The sequence below is a fragment of the Petaurus breviceps genome, unplaced genomic scaffold, assembly GCF_028583685.1.
Source record: "Petaurus breviceps papuanus isolate PSGF00001 unplaced genomic scaffold, PetGlider_PUasm1.0 90879, whole genome shotgun sequence".
NCBI lineage: Eukaryota > Metazoa > Chordata > Mammalia > Diprotodontia > Petauridae > Petaurus > Petaurus breviceps.
The window spans coordinates 14,149,144-14,162,013 of NW_027187368.1; the positions used below are offsets into that span (position 1 = coordinate 14,149,144).

The following is a 12,870-nucleotide window of genomic DNA, read 5'->3' on the forward strand; positions in this document are numbered from 1 at the left end:
GATGGATGGATGGATGGATGGATGGATGGATGGATGGATGGATGGATGGATGGATAGACAGAGATAGCTGTATAGATAGATAGATGGATGGATAGATAGATAGATAGATAGATAGATAGATAGATAGATAGATAGATAGACAGAGAGATAGACAGCCAGCCAGTGTGGTGTAGTGCAAAGAGCTTTGGCTCAGGAATCAGGAGCCTTTGGTCCTTGCCTCATCTTTACCACTGAAATACTGTGTGACCTTGAACACATCCCTTATCCTCTGGCCTTGGTTTCTTCCTTTGTAATATGGAGATACTGAACTGGAGGTTCCTAAAGTTTCATCCTGATCTGACTTCAGGAGTTGACTGGATAACTTTCGAGATTCTTTCTGGTTCTAAGTGGTGTGATTCTATAAGTCACATGCAAACACAGAAGATACATATATCCACACTAACAGAGACCCATCCAGACTCACTCCTGACATATAATGAGTGAAACACAACTATAAATTTTTGAAATTATTTTCCTCAGTCCGTGAATAAACATTCATTTAGTACTTGTTATGTGCTGGCACTTTGCTAAGTACTAGGGATACAAATAGAAATAGAAATAAAGACAGCCCCTGCCCTCAAGGAGCTTATAGTCTAACAGAACGCAGTAGACATTTTGTTATTGAGTCATTTCATTTGTGTCTACTCTCTGTGACTCCATTTTGGGTTTTCTTGGAAAAGGTACTAGAATAGCTTTCTATTTCTTTTTCCAGCTCATTTTACAGATGAAGAAAATGAGGCAAACAGGGTTAAGTGACTTGTCCAGGGTCACACAGCTAGTAAGTGTCTAGGGCTGGATTTTAACTTAGGAAGTTCCTTATGAAGTATCTACTTTACTACCTAACTCTGGGCAGTGGACATAGGCTGCAACTAATTAGTCTCATTCTCTAGTCCATAGGTTTATTACTGATAATAATTCACATTTATTTAATGCTTTAAAATTTACAGGATCAGGAGAGTTGGGTCTCTGTGTGTGATGATGTCCTAGAATCCTAGGATCTGGGGCCAGAGATGCTTGGGGATCCCAAGAACAGATTGGGAGAGAGTACATTGCTGTCTAAGGTGGAGAGAATTTATGAATGTAGTTCTTTGTTCCTTAACATTTGAAATGGCACCTGTATATATTGTACATAGTTGTTTAAATGCTTTCTCCTTAATCAGACTGAGTTCTGTGAGGACAGGGACTGACTTTTGTCTGTCTTTGTATCTCCAGCACTTAGCACAGTGGGTAGCATATAGGAGGGGCTTAATAAATGGTTATGGACTGACTGACTTAAGGGTCTTCCCCCACACCTTGAATCTCCACCTCCTCTCCCCTCTTGGTTTGGCCCAGAGCAGGGTTTAGACAACCTCTAGAAGGTTGATTAGACAAATTCCCCTTAACTGACTACTGGGCAAGACTCCTGAGATTACTAAACTGGTCTGGAGAGTTTTTTTAGTCCTGGCTCACCACTAGCTTAAGATATGACCTTGACCCCTGGACCTCTGTTTTCTCATCTGAAAAAATGAGAACAATTGTGTGTGTGTGTGTGTGTGTGTGTGTGTGTGTGTGTGTATTCCACTCTCCTTTTAGACTCTAAGCTCTAGGAGGGCAGGAACCAAATCTTATCTAAATTTTGCTGTTTTCCTACTTCCCAGCACAGTGTTCTACACATAGGATTTTAAGCTGGAGGGATCTTAGAGGGAGCTATCTCTTCCAAACTCCTTATTTTATAGATGGAACTGAGCCCCACAAAGTTAAATGATTTGTTCAAGGTCAGGTACTTACTTACCAGAGCTGGGTTTTCAGTTTGGTTCTCTGAGTCCAAATTCAAGGTTCTTTCCACAATAAAACTCAATTTTGTGAATGAATGGTCCTTCCTATGTCACAGGGATTTTGTTAAGGATTAAATAAGAGAGTGAAAATGCTTTCAGAATGTAAAGGATAGGAGAAAAAGGATAAGTCAGTATGGTACAGGGAAAAGGGCAATGAATTTGAGTCCCAGCTTTGGCACTGCCTTGCTATGTCAACAAGTCAATAAGCATTTATTAAGCACCTACTATATGCTAGGCACAGTGCTAAGCATTGGGGATATAAATAAAAACAAAAGATGGTCCCAGGCCTGAAGGAATGCAGAATCTAATGGGGAAGGAAAGAAAGAAAAAAATAGCAGGCACTATTACGATCCCCATTTTACAGTCAAGAAAACTAAGACAGACAGAAGAGAAATGACTTCCACAAGGTCACACAGCTAGTAAGTGTCTGAGGCCACATTTGAACTCAGGTCTTCCTATCTCTCCCTTTCTCCTTCTCCCAATATATTCTTCTCTCACCTCCAATGCTAGAGCACCTACCTCCCAGGGTTGTTGTGAAGATCAAATGAGCTAATATTGGTAAAGCTCTTAGAACAGTACTTGGCACACAGTAGGTGCTTAATAAATGCAAGTCCTTTTCCTTCCCTTCCCCTTCATCTAGGTGTCTCCAGCTTAATGGGGAAGACAACATGCAAACAATTATGTACAAGCAAGATATATAGCTGCAGATATATAGACATACACACACACACACACACATATATGAAACTAATTTTAGAGGGGAGGCATTAGCATTAAGGGGATAGGGAAAACTTCTGTTGTAAAAAGTAGAATTTTAGTGGGGGCATGAAGGAAGCAAGGAAGCCAGGAGGTAGAGATTAAGAGGGAGAGCATTCCAGGCAGGGGAGACAGAAAGCCAGGGAAAGTGCCCAGAGTTCAAAGAGAGAAAATCCTGTGGCAGAAACAGCAAGAAAGCCAGTGTCGTGTAGAGGCAAGTAAAATGTAAAAAGACTGGAAAGGTAAGAAGTGGCCAGGTTATAAAGGACTTTAAAATCCAAATAGAGGATTTTATGGTGATCCTTGAAGGTAATAAGGAACCACTAGAATTTGTTGAATAGGATTGAATGGTTGATCGAAGCAGCTAGGTATCACAGTGGATAGAGCTCTGGACCAAAAGTCAAGAAGACCCAAGTTTAAATCCAGTGTGGCCTTGGGCAAGTCACTTCACTAATGTCTGTCTCAGTTTCCTCTTCTGTAAAATAGGGATAATAATAGTACCTACTTGTTGTGAGAATAAAATGACATATTTGTAAAGCACTTTGCAAACTTTACAGCACTATATAAATGAGTAAATTTTTTTATTATGCTTTTTAAAAAAACATTTGTTTTTAAAACTTTGAGTTCCAGATCTTTTCCCTTCTTCTCTCCTCACCCACCCCCACTGGGAAGACAAGCAGTTCAATATAGGTTGTACATGTGTAGTTACACAAAACATTTCCATAGTAGTTATATTGTGAAAGACTAACTATATTTCCCTCCATCCTACCCCGCCCCCCCATTTATTCTATTTTCTCCTTTGACCCTGTCCTTTTCAAAAGTGTTTGCTTCTAACTACCCTCTCCCCCAATCTGCCCTCCCTTCTGTCATCTCCCCTTTTATCCCCTTCCCCCTTACTTTCCTGTAGGGTAAGATACCCAATTTAGTATGAATGTTATTTCCTCCTTAAGTCAAATTCAATGGGAATAAGGTTGACTCATTCCCTTTCACCTTCCTGCTCTTCCCCTCCATTGTAACAGTTTTCTCTTGCCTCTTTTATATGGGATAATTTACCCTAATCTATCTCTCCCTTTCTCCTTCTCCGAATATATTCCTCTCTCACCTCTTAATTTTATTTTTTAGATATCATCCCTTCATATTCAACTCATTCTGTGCCCTCTGTCTATGTATACATGTGCATACATATGCACACACTCACATATATATTTATACACACATACATCTTCCTATACATACATATGTGTGTATGTATACATATTTACATATGTATACCCTTCAACTATCCTCATACTGAGAAAAGTCTCATGAGTTACAATTATCGTTTTTCCATATAGGAATGTAAATAGTTCAACCTTAATAAGTTCCTTATGATTTCTTTTTCCTGTTTACCTTCTCATGCTTCTTTTGCTTCTTGTATTTGAAAGTCAAATTTTCTGTTCAGCTCTATTTTTTTCATCAAGGGTGCTTGAAAGTCCTCTATTTCATTGAATAACCATATTTTCCCCTGAAGCATTATACTCAGTTTTGCTGGGTAGGTGATTCTTGGTTTTAGTCCTAGCTCCTTTGACCTCTGGAATATATTCTAAGGCCTTCAATCCCTTAATATAGAAACTGCTAGGTCTTGTGTTATCCTGATTGTGTTTCCACAATACTCAAATTGTTTCTTCCAGACTGCTTGCAGTATTTTCTCCTTGACCTGGGAACTCTGGAATTTGGCTATAATATTCCTAGGAGTTTTCTTTTTGGGATCTTTTTCAAGAGGTGATCGGTAGATTCTTTCAACCTCTATTTTTCCCTCTGGTTCTAAAACATCAGGGCAATTTTTTCCTTGAGAATTTCTTGAAGGATGATTTCTAGGTTCTTTTTTTTTTTTGATCATGGCTTTCAGGTAGTCCAATAATTGATCTGAGAATCATCTGTATAGAGATGATAATGGAATCCATGGCAGTTGATGAGCACCAACTGAAATGAATAGGAGAAGTGAAAAGGGCCCAAGATAGAGCCTTGGGGGGATGTCTACCATCAGTAGGTTTCACCTGAATGAAGATCCAGAAAAAGAGACATATATCCTATGTGACCCTGGGCAAGTCACTGGCCCTCCTTGATCCTGTTCTCTTTATCTGTAACACTGGGTTAATTATATAGTGATTATTGTCCTTGTTATATTACAGAGTTATGAGGAAAATACTTCACAAAGCTTGCGAAGTGCCATAAAATTTGGGAGGAGGGGAATTTGGACCTGAGGCTTCCTCAGTACAGGTGAAACTTCTGATGTGGATCATAGATAAAGAATTGGAAGGAACCTTAACAGTCATATAGCCCAACCCCATCATTTTACAGATGAGGAAATCAAGGCACAGAGAAATGAAATGACTTGCCCAGAACCCAGGTCACCCAACATTCTGTCCACTATACCATACTGCCTCTCTTATACAGACCTTTCTTTAGGGTATATAGTCTTTTTTTTTCCTTTTTGGAGGGGGGTAGGTAGGGCAATTGGGGTTAAGTGACTTTCCCAAGGTCACACGGCTAGTAAGTGTTAAGTGTCTGAGGTCATATCTGAATTCAGGTCCTCCTGACTCCAGAGTTGGTGCTTCTATTCACTGCACCACCTAGCCACCCCTAGGGTATATAATTTTAAAGAACTGTCTAAGGCGCTGAGAGGTTGTCAGATCCAAATGGTAATAGAGCTAGTATGTGTAAGAGGTATGATCTGAACCCTGTTCTTCCAGACTGAAAGGTATGTCTTTTATCCAGTGTGCATAAGACCATTGACCTAGAACTAGGAGGAACCTCAGGAGTCACCTAATTCCACCCACTTATTTCACAGAAGGGGAAAATAAGACCCAGAGAAAGTCAATGTCTAAGAAAGTCTAAGATTGTACAGGTAATGTCAGAGATGAGATTTGAACCCAGGTCCTCTAACAGCAGAACCATGATATTGAAGGTCTCACTAGGGACAGTCTCATCAGAGGGGCTCTAACAGAAGTTAGTGGGTCTGTGTTGATTGTCCTGGAAATGGTGGAAAAAATGGCAGGGGGCCAAGTGACAAGCAGCCCACCTTGGCCTTGCCCCTGTCCCAACCCCCAAAACTGCAGCAATGATACAGTAGAAATGGCATTGGATTTGAGGTGAAAGGACCTTGGTTCAGACCCTGGTTCTGCTTATAAATTTTGTTACCTTGCCCATAGTTACTTCTTTCTGAACTCCTGTTTATTATTTTTTTGTAAAATAGAGATAATATTTATACTACATAGGGTTGCTGTGATCACTTTATACACCTTAAAGGGCTACATAATGGGAGGCATTATTCTTTTATTATCAGCAGCCAAAAGGTACAGATTCCCCCTTCTCCATCATGTACCTTCTCCCATTCCCTGAGGAGCATAGAGAGATATAGTGGAGAGGCTGCTGGGTCTGGAGTCAGGAAGAGTAGAATCTAAAGCCCCCTCTGACATTACTGGCCATGTGATCCTGGCTATGTCACTTAACTTCATTTTCTCATCTGTACAATAAGGAGGTATGATTACCCCTTATAATATAATGTATTAATATATGATGAAAATAAAGGTCTCTAGAAGCATCTAGTAGCCCAGTGGGTAGAGCACTGGGTTTGGAATCAGGAAGACACAAGTTCAAATCTGACCTTAGATGCATATTAGCAGTGTGACCCTGGGCAAGTCATTTGACCTCTGTATTCCTCAGTTTCTTCAACTGTAAAATCCGGATAATCATAGCTATTATTTATATAGCACCTACTCTGTGCTAAGCACTTTGCAATGATCATCTCATTTGATCCTCACGACAACCCCAAAGGGAGGTACTATTATTGTCCTCATTTTATAGATGAGGAAACTGTGGCAAAGAGAGGTTTTAGTGACTTGGCCAGGGTCACACAGCTAGTGTCTGAGACCGATTTAAACTCAGGTCTTCCTGTTTATGGGATTAATGCTCTATTCACCTAGTTGTAAAATGATAATAATAGCAGCTACCTCTAAGGTTGTGAAGATCAAATGAGATGTTTGTAGTGGCGCTTAGCCCGATGCCTGGTGGGTACTCTTCCCTTCTAAAAGCTCTAAATCTGTGATCCTTCCCTTTAGGGGAATGTCTCAACCCAAAGGGAGATAGCAAAAGCTCTCATGCCCTAGTAACCGTTCTGGGCCTCCCGTTAAGTTTCTAGGCCACTTAACCTGGGTCACCTCCTCCCTGAACCCCTCCAGCCGGGATGAACTCCTGCAGCTGCTGGACACCGCACGGGTGAGGAGAGAGGAAGGTAGGAGTGGGGAGGGCGGCAGGGCGGGCGGGGCACTGTCCCCATCCCTTCCCACCGTCACTTTCCTCCTGTGGAGCTTCTGGGCAGGTTAAGCCTCGAGAGGGGCAAGGGCAGGCAATGGCTGTGCGGGGGAGGGGGATGGACTTGGCTAAGGCCTGGGAAACAGCTCCCTCGACACTCCTCCTTGGCTCTGGCCCCTCAGCAGCTGAAAGAGCTGCCCCTGAAGAGCACCCCGGAGCAGGACAGCATCCTCAGCCTGTCCGCCAGGTGCCTGCTCCTCACGTGGCGGGACAACGAGGAGCTGATCCTGCGCATCCCCACGCACGAGATTGCCGCTGCTTCCTACCTGCAGGACGATGCGCTGCACCTCGTGGTGCTCAAGACTGGTGAGATACCGAGTGGGGCGGGTCCAGAGGGGGAGACTGGGCCGGGGCCAGGGGCCGGGGCCTGAAGCCGGGGGCGGCCGGGGGTTGGGGGGCGGCCGGGGAGTGGGGACCAGGGGCCGGGGGCCAGGGGCGCGGGGAGAGGGGTGGGACTAGCGGAGTCTACATCGCTGCTGTTTGGGGATAGGGATGAGGTGGGAAATGAGCTTGGAGGAAGGACCAGTTGATGTGCCTTTAGAGGCCAGAACAAAGTCATTCTAAAGGATTCTGTCTTTGAGGTCGTCTCTTCCTGACCTCATGCTAGTCTCTCAAGTACCTCCTAGGCCTACAAATAATTAATCAACAAGTTGAGGAGCTGGGGATGATACAAATACAAAAGTCAGAAGGTCCCTGCTCTCAGGGTGCTTAGATTATAGGAGGAGCATACAAAGGATGCTACTCCCCTATTTTATAGATGATAGAGATGGGGAGAGACAGCTGGTGGCAGTAGGAAGAACACCAAGCCTGGAATCAGAAAGATTCTGGCCTTCTCTGGTCTCAAACAGTTGCTGACTATAACTTTGGGCAAGTCACTCAAATCTCTATTTGCCCAACTGTAAAATGGGGATAATAATAGCACCTACCTCACAAGGTTGTTATAAGAATCAAATGAGTTAATATTCGTAAAAAAGCACAGTGAATGGCACATAGTAGGAACTACATAAATCTTATTCCCTTCCTCCCATTAGGAAATTGAAACTGACAAGGGATATCACCTGTCCAGTCTCAGGCAGATAGTGATTGTGGGATAGCTAGGAGATGCAGTGGATAGAGTGCCAGGCCCAGGAGTGAGGAAGCATCATCTCCTAAAGTTCAAATACAGCCTCAGACACTTACTAACTGTGTGACCCTGGGCAAGTCACTTAACCCTGCTTGCCCCAGATTCCTCATCTGTAAAATGAGATGGCAAAGGGAATGGCCAGCCACTCCAGTATCTGCCAAGAAAACCCCAAATGGGGTCAGGAAGAGTCAGACACAACTAAAAAATGAAACATCATCATCAGTGGTTGTGAGTCAGGATTTGACCCTAGCTTTCTGATTGCTTCTTCTCTCTGTGTGGCTCTGCCCTGACTTTCACACTCATCAAAGAGAGGAGAGCAATGGGGTGCCTTGTCCAGGAATAATATGAGAGCTCTCATTTCTACAAAGCACTTTGTTCACTACAGCTCTTCTTTTGAGGCAGAGAGTGCAGCAACTATCCCCATTTTTGCAGATGCAGAAACTGAGGATGAGAGAAGTTTGCAATCCCAGGGGATTTAGAACTATAAAGGACCTTATTGTTCATTTGTTTTCAGTCCAGCTCCTCATGTCCCCATTTGAGGTTTTCTTGGGGAAAGATACTGGAGTGGTTTGTCATATCCTTCTCCAGACTTCAGATGTGATCTGGTCAAGTCCTTATTTTATACTTATGGATAGTGAGACTTAGGTAGTAAGTAACAAAACTGGATTCTAACCCAGGAGAATGGATTCAAAATCTAGTGTTCTTTCTATTCCACCAGTCACCCACCCGATTAGAATCAGATCTGCTTTCATTATTCATTTGGTGGTACTGAGAAGCCGTGAGGTATAAGGAAAAGGGTACAGCATCAGGAACCATAGGATCTTGCTGGCCATTCATTACTCGTGCAACCTTGGGGAAATCACCTCACATCTTGGGACCCATCTCCTCACTGGATGACCTCTTAGACAGATCCATTCCATCTCTAAATCTGGAATACTATGAACCTTACTATGAGGTCTGTGATTTAGGAATTATTATCACCATTTTACAGATAAGCAGCTAAGGCTTAGGAATCAAGTGACTTGCCCTAGGTCCATACATTTAGCAAGTGGCAAATGACCAAGCTAAAATTTAGTTGTATGTGGTTTTTTGTTGTTGTTGTTTTTATTTTGGAGGAGGGAATGTAGAGCAATTGGGGTTAAGTGACTTGCCCAAGGCCACATGGCTAATTTTGTGTTAAATGGCTGAGGTTGGATTTGAACTCAGGTCCTCCTGACTCCAGGGCCAGTGCTCTATTCACTGCACCACCTAGCCACCCCCTAGTTGTATGTGTTGTTAAGGCTGGAAGATACCTTAGAGATAATATGAACCATGATCCATGTGTCCTGACTCATTACCCAAAAGCTTTTTCACTATCCCATACTTCCTTTCTATGTGAAGGGAAGAGAAAGCAACAGTGATGTTGTTGGCATCAGGTGCCGACAGGTCCCAAGTGACAACATGTCCTTTCGCTCCCGTGCCTTAACCCTTAGTCTTGGGCACGTGGTCATTCTTTCCTTCTCTCTTAGGCCTGGGTGTAGATCCAGTGCCCGCCGGCCTGGATGTGTGCCCTGGTGGCAGGCGAGAGCCTGGAGTGGCTGGCATGACCCCTGAGAAGAGGTCAACAGGCAGTGGTCCTGAACCTAGACCACCTTCAAGTGGTGTAGAGCGACGCCACACCATCTGTAGCCTGGACTGGAGGGGGGGCACCGAGGGCCGGGCCACTGGTAGTGGCGGTGGCAGCTTGGAACGAAAGCAAGGTGCTGGTGAGAAGAAAGCTGTGGGCCGGGCTTTTGGTAGTTGGGAACGGCGCCAGACATTCAGTGGCAGCTGGGAGCGACGGCAGGGGGGAAAACCTGGGGGCAGTTGGGAGCGGAGGCAGGGGAGCAAACCCGGAGGAAGCTGGGAACGTCGCCAGACCTTCAGTGGTGGCAGCTGGGAGCGTCGACAACCTGGTATCAACCCCCTGGACCCTCAGGATCCCAGCCCTGATGCTTACTGCAACCTTATCATCCTGGCAGTTGCCAATAGGGTGAGTTGTCCCCTCACCAAAGTGAACTAAAGGGCTATGGGCTGGGGGATCATCTGACTGGAGGGGCCCTAGAACCCCAATCTGGGCTACAACATTCATCCAATTTCAACTCAACAGACATTTAAAAAAAATTCATTGATGTCTCTTATTTTTACATCACTTATGTTTCCCAGTATATCTTTTCCCCTTCCCAAAGAGCTATGTCTTATAACAAAGAATTAATAAGAGGAAAATAAACAATTAAGCAAAATTAAACCACATAACAACCAAATCCAATATTATATTCAAAGTTCCATACCTATAGTCCTCTACCTCTGTGAAGAAGGAATGAAAGTACATTTCTATATCCCTTCTTGAGGACCCAGCTTGGTCATTATAATTTCACAGCATTCAGTTTTGATTATTTGTTGCTATTTCCTTTTACAGTATGTAGTTACTATGTGATTATTTTCCTGGTTCTGCAAGCTTTCACTTTGCATTGGTTCACCTAAGTCTCTCCATACTTTCTGTATTCATCATATTGTTTCTTACAATACTCAATATTCTGGCATATTCATGTATCACAATTTGTTTATTCCCCTATCCAGAAGTATCTACTTTGTTCCTAGTCCTTCACTACTATAAAAAGAGCTCCACTGATATTTATTATTCACCTATGGTTTGCAGAACACTTTACTGGAAACTGAGGAAAATACAAAATTTAGAAACGAATTCACATTTCTATAGCAATTTGGGGTTCACAAAGAACTTTACATACATTTGATTCTTACAATAACCCATGAAGTAATTGGTATGATCCCCATTTTACAGACAAGGAATTTTTGTCTCAAGGAAGTTAAATGACTTGCTCAGGGCCCAAATTAGTCTTTCTGATTCCAAATTCAGTGTTCTGTCTAGTCTCTACTTTCATGGAACTCAAAGTCTAATAAGCGCATAAGATACCAACCCAGAAAACTCCAATATACAGTATTATATGTTAAATCCACGAGAGAGGTGCAGGATGCTATTTGAAGTCTGAGGATCAAGGTTATTACCAAGAACTGGGAGAATTAGGGAAGATTTCATGGAAGCGTTGGTCTTTGAAAGTTGAATAAGGATTCAGTAGTTCAAATGGAGAGTGGGCACATTCTAAGCACAACATAAACGAAGGCACAGAGTTGGGGACATTCAGGATACATGATAAGAACAAAGTTGCTTGGTTTGATTAGAGGATAAAATGCAAGATAGACAGTATTCAGTGACTGGAAAGGTAGGGTTGTGTCCAGTTATAGAGGGTTTTGAATGTCAGGTAGAGGAGTCTGAGTTTTACTTGGGAAGCCATAGGGAGCCATCAAATGTTTTTGAACAGAAGAGGAACATGAAGAGATCCATGCATAAAGAACATAATTCCAGTATCACACAAAGGACAGATTGAACAGAGGAGATATTTGGAGGCAGGAAGACCAGTTAAGCAGTCTCTGATAAACCAGGCAGAACTAGCGTGGTGGCCACAAGAAGAGAGAAAAGATGAAAGTGAGGGTTTTAGAGCATTATGGCTGAGGGGCCCTGAAGCGCAATCCTGTATCACGACTGAATTGAAAACAGACTGTACCCTTATCCCTTCCACATTGTAACTTTCCTCATCATGGCTTTGATATATTGCAGGTTGGTATAAGAAATTAAATGGTAATTTTGGGGGAGTTTTGCATAAGCCTCAGATGACACAGGAAAAGTTAAACTCAGAATGCATAAAACATATGTATAATATTGTATAATATCAACCCAAATTTTACAATAAGGTATTGTAAACACCCCGTAAAAGAAAGAAAAAATTCAGACTTCTTCTCTGGTATGAAAGGAAGGCCAAAAATTTTACACGGAATTTCTAGATCACAGTGGTGCCACATCCCTAGCTCCTGCAATGTGGATGCCTGTAATTAAAGGGGGTTCCCTCAAAGCCAGACCTGTTTTAAATATATCCCCAACCGGATGGTCAAGACCTAGTATGAGAATCAATCTTTTTTTTCCCCCTCTGGAGCCTTTAGGACTCCTAGCCTCCCTCCAATGCCCCTTTGTAGGGAATAGTCACAATGGCTCAAAGAGAGGGCTAGAGAAGAATGTTATAACCGGTTAGAATGTTAAAGCTGGAAGGAACCTTTTCAAACAGCATAGAATGTGAGCTATAAGGGGCCCTAGAGAAACCCCACAGGCCAACCCACTCATTTCACAAATAGGGAAAGTAAGACTCAGAGAGGGGATATAATTTGTCCAAAAGTACACAGCAAATTGGAGACAGAGCTGTGTCTAGAACCTGGGTCTCCCGAGTCTCTGCTCCAGGGCTCTTTTCTCAGCATCACTCTGTTTCTCACTTTCTAGGCTGCCAAAGCTGCCTCACCTACCACCCCCACACCCCAGCTCAGAGCTGTTCTCAGTGACTAACATCTCCTCTCTTTTGTGGTCAGGATGCAGCAGAAGAATCCTGTGCTCTCATCTGCCAGGTCTTCCAGATCATCTATGGAGATCAGACCATAGAGTGTGTGGACCGGGCAGGCTACCACTACACCTCCACCCCGGAACGGCCCTGGCTTATCAGCCGCAGTGAGTCCTGGGTCGGGGCGACTTCCCCTTGGGGCCTCCGTCTTCATACTTGTCCTCAAACCAAAATGAAATGAACCAAACGATCAGAGAAGTTAGAGTTGGAAGGGCCCTCAAGAGATCGGGTAGTCCAGCCCCCTTATATTTACAGATGAGGAAAAACTGAAGCTTAGAGAGGTTATGTGACTGAATGCGGGGGG

The 12,870-nt window shown here is 43.3% G+C and overlaps 1 protein-coding gene across 2 annotated transcripts in view; it reads left to right on the plus strand.

Moving 5' to 3' along the window:
• Nucleotides 1–12,870, plus strand: part of CCM2L (CCM2 like scaffold protein) — a 25,233-nt gene that overhangs the window by 3,376 nt on the left and 8,987 nt on the right. The window contains exons 3-6 of one of the 2 annotated variants that reach the window (XM_069073919.1): nucleotides 6,783–6,866; nucleotides 7,085–7,268; nucleotides 9,594–10,096; nucleotides 12,538–12,673. In XM_069073919.1, the coding sequence (XP_068930020.1) occupies nucleotides 6,783–6,866; nucleotides 7,085–7,268; nucleotides 9,594–10,096; nucleotides 12,538–12,673 (907 nt within the window). The remainder of the gene's footprint in view (nucleotides 1–6,782; nucleotides 6,867–7,084; nucleotides 7,269–9,593; nucleotides 10,097–12,537; nucleotides 12,674–12,870) is intronic. The other variant, XM_069073920.1, reaches the window with a different exon arrangement.